Source organism: Cyprinus carpio, unplaced genomic scaffold (assembly GCF_018340385.1).
Source record: "Cyprinus carpio isolate SPL01 unplaced genomic scaffold, ASM1834038v1 S000006550, whole genome shotgun sequence".
Classification (NCBI taxonomy): domain Eukaryota; kingdom Metazoa; phylum Chordata; class Actinopteri; order Cypriniformes; family Cyprinidae; genus Cyprinus; species Cyprinus carpio.
This window is the reverse complement of record NW_024879213.1, coordinates 194,305-202,021: the sequence shown is the minus strand read 5'-3', so window position 1 is coordinate 202,021 and position 7,717 is coordinate 194,305. Positions and strand designations below refer to the sequence as shown.

At 37.2% G+C, this 7,717-nt stretch overlaps 1 protein-coding gene across 1 annotated transcript in view; it reads left to right on the top strand.

Annotated features, from left to right (window-relative positions):
• Window positions 1–7,717, top strand: part of LOC122143976 (butyrophilin-like protein 10) — a 48,847-nt gene that overhangs the window by 20,309 nt on the left and 20,821 nt on the right. Inside the window, exons 2-3 of the mRNA XM_042754580.1 lie at window positions 5,329–5,670; window positions 5,767–6,120. Of these exons, the coding sequence (XP_042610514.1) occupies window positions 5,329–5,670; window positions 5,767–6,120 (696 nt within the window). The remainder of the gene's footprint in view (window positions 1–5,328; window positions 5,671–5,766; window positions 6,121–7,717) is intronic.

Below are 7,717 nucleotides of genomic sequence, written 5' to 3'. Positions count from 1 at the left end.
AAAAATATATATATATATATATATATGTAAAGGCATATGGTGCACCTCCATACACCATCCTACAAAAATATATGTAAAGGCATATGGTGCACCTCCATACACCATCCTACAAAATCACTGACCACCCTGAAGGCCATTGTGTAATTCACACCCTGATTTGAACACTTTTTCCCACTAGAAGGTTTGCTCTAGAGCAGTGTTTCTCAAACTTTTTCTGCCATTCCCCTCTTTGGAGGTAGGGAAAGGTTCTGAGTCCCACTTGTCCCCAAACGCCCCAACAAAATGATAATAAACTAGGCTTTAAGTTTAACTGTTAAAATGTATTACAATTTATTTTATTAACATCACATTTTAAAAACATAACATCAAATAACAACATAAAAAAACTTACAAATAGAGAAAATAAAAGTGCAATTATATTATCACTTTGCATGAAATAAGACTTAGTTCAAAAGTAAATAATAATAATAATAATGCAATTTGTTTGCATTTTGCCTCTGATATAATCAAATACAGAAACTGAGAAAATGAAAGTTTGGACTAGTTGTGCTTTGCTTCATTTAGTCACTTTTCAAACTACATGCCAAAAGAACAAATAAAATTGTCAAAAAATGAATAATCCTATTTACTATTTTAGTGGCTGCAATAAGCCTGTTTTGTAGTACACATTCACTTATTCACTTATCGTCAATAACGATAAAAAAAAAAATGCACGATAGTGTCACGCTTTTTTCATTTAAAGGGGTGACTTATGAGTGACAAGCAGACAGTCAACAGAACACACAAACACATGCTGAAATGAGTGCTGTGCCTGCCTGCAATGAGAAGACTGTGAATAAAAAAAAGGAATATTAGTCTTATTTAAAATAAAAATTTGCATTCAAGTGCTAAATTGGTGTATTTAAATTTTAGGTGTGCGTCAGGGAGTCTTATTAGTGGCACATTAAATGTGGTGATAAAGTAACGTTAAGTGTCATTGTTGCATTTAATGTTTTCGTTAGTCTATCAAATTGAACCCACAAGATGCACCGCTGCTGCATTTTCTATTCAAAATGTTAGAGAAATATAGAAGCTCAATGCGGAGAAGATACCGAAACCAAGCCATTCATACAGAATGCATATTCGGCGCATTTTTGAGATGCACAACTATGACTGTTGCATTCGCATCTCGCACAAGAAATGAATAGAAAGCTGTGTAGAGTTAAAAGAGGTTCAACTTTTAGAAAACATATCTGCAGAAATTTTGGGGATTTTTATTCCATTCCACTGTGTCTCATATGTTTTAAATGCAATCATGTGATCGGTGCTTTGGCTATTTGTATTAAACTATGCATAAATACATGATGCTGTTTTGTTCATTATTGTTTATGCAATTTATGAAATTATATTTGATTAATAAATATTAGTTTAGACGTTGTGCAATTTTTTTATAGACAGTCTTATTTAATTGCATTGAATAAACAGTTTAATGAGGTGCATTGTTTTGCTCATTACACCCTCCTGTGGCCTCAGGAGACAGGTCAAAAGTTTCCTTAACATTTATTTAATCTGCATATAAAATATAAGAAAGGAGATATGTTTCAATTTTATTTTGTGTTTGACTGTTAAAACTAAAAATAGTGGTTGTTTGACTCAATAAATTGGGTCATTTAAAAATACAGTGGTTGAATTTTAATCTTTTCTTCTACTGCTGTTTAAAAAAAGGTAAGAAATTCAACAATTATCCATATTGAATGATATGAAACATTAATTGTGTTAAATTTTTTTAGCTATATCGCCCAGCCCCAGCAGGCCACACATTTTTTCAAAATGAGGTCTCTCACACACACAGGTCCCTGCCCCCACCAAACCAACCGTAAATCCAAGACCAAGATATGCATCATCATATTTTCTCATGCCATACACTTAATCATAAAAAACCCTCAGTCACCCTCTTATTTTCTCCGCTTCAAAAAACACATTCAACATTTCAAACCAATTCACGAAACCAATCAATATTTGCATAATCCCCGCCTGCCCTTGAGTCTGGGGCTTTTAATTCAACACTGCAACATTGCGCCATTCTCGTGAATCATCTACATTTGTATAATCCCTACCAGTCTCTTTGAAATGTCATTTAACAATAGAGTCTGACCTGGCCTCAAACACTTCCACTGGGCTAGTGTGTTTACATCATGTTTAAGAAGATGCTGTCTTCAAGGATACCACAGAAATACAATTCGATCCCTTTTGTTGTGTGCTTGTCATTTTATCAAGGACTGCTCTAATCTTGGCTTTTATCTTCGTTGGCTTCTAATCTTCTTAATTTGGACTAACAAGCTCTCCGAACCACAACCTATAAGCAGAGCTGGGTAGTAACGATTACATGTAATCTGGATTACGTAATCAGATTCCAAAACTCAAGTACTTGTAGTTAGAGTAAACTACTTTTTAAAATACTGCGTAATCCAGACTACAGTTACTTTTTATGGATTACATGGTCCATTTTATTTCTAATGTGTGGCAAGTTGTTTACAAATCATTGATTCTCCCTAAATTTCCGTATTTACTGCGTTCCCACTTATTTTTTCATAATAAACCTGCAGCTAAAAAGCCATTTGTGATTCTTCGGGTTACTCGGCCCCGGAGGGTATCAGAATGGCGCTCAGAAGAAATCGCCAACAAGACTTGAAAATGGAGGAGCAGCAGCCTTTTAATCACTGGATGTACTGACATCATTTATTTTAAAAAAATAAATAGAGGTAGGAAAATATGCTGTTCAGTGTAGCTCTGCCTCCTACTGGATAATTTTGCTGTCACTGAAATCTTTGACCTAGCAATGGTATTTAGAATTTCATGTTCTTTAGCTTCTTTTTTGCTTATGTGGTACTGCTTCATTTATTTACCTGCCCATACCACTTCAGGTATTTTCAGGTAAATATTTGGGGGAGATTTACAATCTAACTCCTACCACCATATATATATATATATATACACATACTGCTTTCTTATATATATATACTGCCTTTCTGCCTGCCATACTCCTCTTACACACTGCCTGCCTGCCTATACCATACACACACCTCCTTGCCTGCTGCCTGCCTGCCACTCACCTTTCCCCCTGCCTGCCTCTATGCCTGCCTGCAGTGCCATTATGCCATTCCTGCATGTGTACCACCTCGCTTTTGTGTCTGCTGCTGCTTGTTACTATGCACCCTAAAATGCCTTGAGATGCCCTTGAAATGTCATGCCTGCCTGCCTTTTTTTGTCTTTTCAGACCAAGTATGCAATGCTGCTGCTGTTTGATGTTTCTTCATTTCAACTGCAGTATACACTCCTGCACTAGTGTTTGCTGCTGCCTGCTGCCTAGCACTGCTCTTGCTGCTGCCTGCATGCCTTTCAATATTGTTTTCTCTCCTGCTCTTTGCCCTCCATTTACTTAATTCTAAGTAAATATATGCTTTAAAATCATAAGATCCGCCACTGCCACTATTCAGTGTTATTAGCAAACACTTACTGCCTGCTCCATGCGCCTAAGTATGCCCTAAGTACTCACTTTCCATCCATTGCACTTGAAAGAAAGCCCTTGTGGCTCTTTTCCAGCCATCCGCCTGCATATCATTTTTGGGCTATATATATTTTCTTTTTATATGTCCAAAGCCAGTACAGGGTTAGGCCAGTTCAGTTTGTATGATATCCAATAAGGGTTAGCACAAGTATCAATCTAAATGTAAACCAAAAGTAATCAGATTACATTTACTAAAAATGTATGGCTCTAAGAGATTATATGTGTGCACCTTACAAATTTTGTCATGTAATCTGTAATCAGTAACTGATTACAATTCATAAGTAATCTACCCAGCTCTGCCTATAAGTATGATTGATACGTTGTGTACATTTTCAACTGAGTGCTTAAAGTTTTTGTGCTAATATGTGATGTATACCTAGTGCAGCTTTAGGTTTCCAGGTAAAGCACAATATTACTGTCTCACAGAAATAGTTCTGATAATTCACTGTGAACCTACTATTTCATAAGAATATGTTGATTATTGTAGACTGATGTTGTTCTAATGACTTCATTTAATAATAATGTAGTGTAGCACACAGACTTTATAATAATTGTGAAACTGCTGTTTATTGTGCTGCACCGGCAGTTATAGGGTTAATGCGGGAGAGATGAGTGATTTCGGCTGGTGCTCCTGTGATACAACTGTTCTGCGTTCTGATTAAAAGTTAAGACCAAGCGTCTTTTGTCTGTCGTTCTTCAAACATTACAGTAGACATAGTTTGGTTTACAAACTATATTGTTTCGCCTAACGTTTTCACCAAGTGATCACAGTTTAGCAGCTAAACTTTAGCTGTGGGCACAATTCGCTTGCATAAGTGTTTTTGTGTTTTATGTCTTTATTATAAGAACGGATTAGAGCACTGTATTACTGATTTATGTAAAGGTACTTTGTCAATGGTAGCGCTGGCTAACTGGCTCAACGACTCCTGTCTGTGCCAATCACAACAGGTTTGGCCAGCTGACCAATCAGAGCAGAGTAGGCTTGAGGAAGGGAGGGGTTTGCTCTGAACTTGCTTTGAACGAATCGTTTCGAAATCACTGGCAAATGACTCTAATATTAAATGTATATTTTGTGAAACTTACAATGTTTTCTGACCTTAGATGCATTTAAACCTGATGTAGGGGACTCCAACACAATATTAGGAAACTTTACAATACCATATGCCCTGTTCTTTAAGCAAGGCTTACATTTAAATGTGTCATTGTTTTGTTTTGAGTGTATGGTCAATAAATAAAGGAATTAATAGAGAGGGCACAAAATGTACCAAATTTGCTCCCGGTTGTCGTGCCCAACTTGTCATATCTCTGTTCCCCACCAGTGGGGTGCACCCCACACTTTGAGAAGCGCTGCTCTAGAGTTGCCTAATTTTTTAATGTGTCATGCGTGGTGAGACTGGCCTCTGCTTGTGTCAGATTTCACTTTCCGACTACCCTGGCATAAGAAGAAGAAAAGAAGAAGAAATAATGATAAGAAAGAATAATAACAACATGAAGAACACTAAAGAATACAATAGTGTAGTGTTTTTCAATCCTCGTCCTGGGGACCCACCGCTCTGCACATTTTGTATGTCTCTCTAATCTGACACACTCCATTCATGGAGCTCTTGTCTAATGAACTAATGACGTGTTAAATAAGGAGAGCGGTGTGCAGAGCGGTGAGTCACCAGGACCAGGGTTGAGAATAGGGATCTTTGCCCCTTGGCAGCATGACTCCAAATTTTTTGTTTAATGGAGAACATCACAATTTTTATTATAGCCTAATAATGTTTATTAATTTTTAGGATTTGTTGTGCAAAGCCCCTCTGGTCCCCTGGTTGTTCCTCTGGGAGGTTCAGTGGTTCTACCCTGTTCTGTTGATACACTCTTACCAGTGGAAGGTCTGGAGGTCGAATGGAAAAGAGACTCAGGGACTCTGGTGCATCTGTTTCAAGATGGTGAGAGTAGACCAGAGTCTCAGCACCAGGATTATTATGATAGAGCTCATTTCTTTACTGAGGAGATTCAACACGGAAACTTCTCCCTCCTGTTGAACAATGTGAGAGCTGAGGATAAGGGAGAATACAGATGTAAAGTTTACTCTGACCAGGATTCTGATGAAAATGTGGTTGAAATAAAATATGTTGGTAAGTGAGAAGCACATGTACAATTAATCAATATAAAATAAATTGCATATTTTGTAAAAATGTTATGTTGTTTAATTTAATGTGTTTATTCTTCAGAGCGCTTGATAGTATCAGGATCAAATCACTCCATATCTCCATATGAGGGTGAGGACGTCACTTTGAGCTGCTCTGTGGACTCTCACATCCCACCTGAAGAGATTGAAGAGGTTTCATGGAAGAAAATAGATAAAGATGGTGAAATTCTGGTTCTGCTCTTTCACTATAACGAAATTATAACAGAGTCAACACCTGATCAATACAAAGACAGAGCTGAGTTCTTTGCTGATGAAATCCCCAAAGCAAACTTCTCTCTCAGACTGAAGAGTGTCAGAAACGCGGACAAAGGAGTTTACATGTGTCTAGTGTTCGCTGGAGATTTTTCAGCCAACACAACTATGGAGGTAAAAATAAGTAAGTAAGCAGATAAGAGGTGAGTCTAAATAAAGCAAACAAAAGCCCGATTTAGACGGTAATTGTTTCTCATGTGGACGTCTGTAAAAATACATTTACATATCACCTCAGTGATAAAACTCACTGACCAGACACATAACTGTCTGCTGCAAATAAAATTAAATTAATTTATTCTACGAACCTGAGAATGCGCTGCTCACCTGACCAGACACATAACTGTCTGCTGCAAATAAAATTAATTTTATTTACTAATTTATTCTTAACATAGTGTAAAATGTATTTAAAAATAGTTAAGTAAAATGTATTCTTATTATTCCAAGCTTATTTTATAATATATAATCCTATTTATTATTTTATAATTTAAAGTAAATATTCCAGGTTAGAGACCCCAGTGAGTCGATGTATAGAAAAATAATGTAGGAACTAAATTTTCTTTAAACTATACTTTAAAATATGCTATTAGGGTTTCTGGAGTCGTTTTTGTGAGCGAATTTTAATTTCAAAATCTGAAACCGTTGCCCAAAACAGGAAGTGACATAACAGAGAGGGAGATCGGTCTTATTTTAACCATAGGAAAACAATGGATCGCACAGTTCGACGCTGAGGAAATTTGAAATGTTTACGTAACACTTGTATGATGACCACAGATACACTAATAAGCCTGTTCTGGTAGCCACAAGAGCAGCATACAGGCCAGGATTAGACAGAACAATGATCCCAGGGAGACAAACCGAGTTGTGTGGGAGGAGAACAGGGCAGGCGGTCTTGGTGAGAGACCAGTGTCAGCTTTACAAATATACACACGTTAGCTAACAATATGTGATCAGGCAATAGCAAAGCTAGTATAAGTCGTCTATGAGTATTGATACTTACCAGTAACAGAAACTAATTAGCAAGATCAGGCGTGTCACACTCATTAATATCCGACTTCTAACGATATGTGATGTTTCTCATCAACGAGGAGAGAGAGAGAGAGAGAGAGATAAACATGTTTTTTGTTTCATTATGTGTGGGAAATGTTAGGCCATGGTCACAGCTGAGGAAAGCCTGCAAGCAGAGAGTTAGATGCATACAGTGGAGAATGTGGACCCCCACACCCTGCTGTGCAGCCGCCTGGACTCTGCACCCAGGCTTTGTGCTGTCTGGAAAACCTTATGTGCTACAGACAAGCCTAAATACACTTCTCAGACAGGAGCATGGACCTCTCCAGGCCCAGCAGACACACATGCATGTTTATAGGGGCAGAGATCATTTATTATTCTGAGCTAAATACTTGTTATGTATAAATACATAGTAAATTAAAGATTTGAATATTAAAAACATCAGAATAATTTTTTTTTTTTTTTTTTTTTTCACTTACAAGTTGCCTATATTTAGTCAGCAACTACCCGTGCAAGTCACACTTTTGATGGCATTAGTATACATTATTTTGACAGCATACAGGCAAGTTGTCTGCTGGGCCTATAGCATTCTGGAGTAGCTCTACCTGCATGTGTTGTTTCAGCCACATACACAGTTTCCAGAGGAAGGCACTTTATAAAGGTTTTGAGTGTCCCCATTTGCGACAATCAATAAAAAATAATCACAATCACAAACA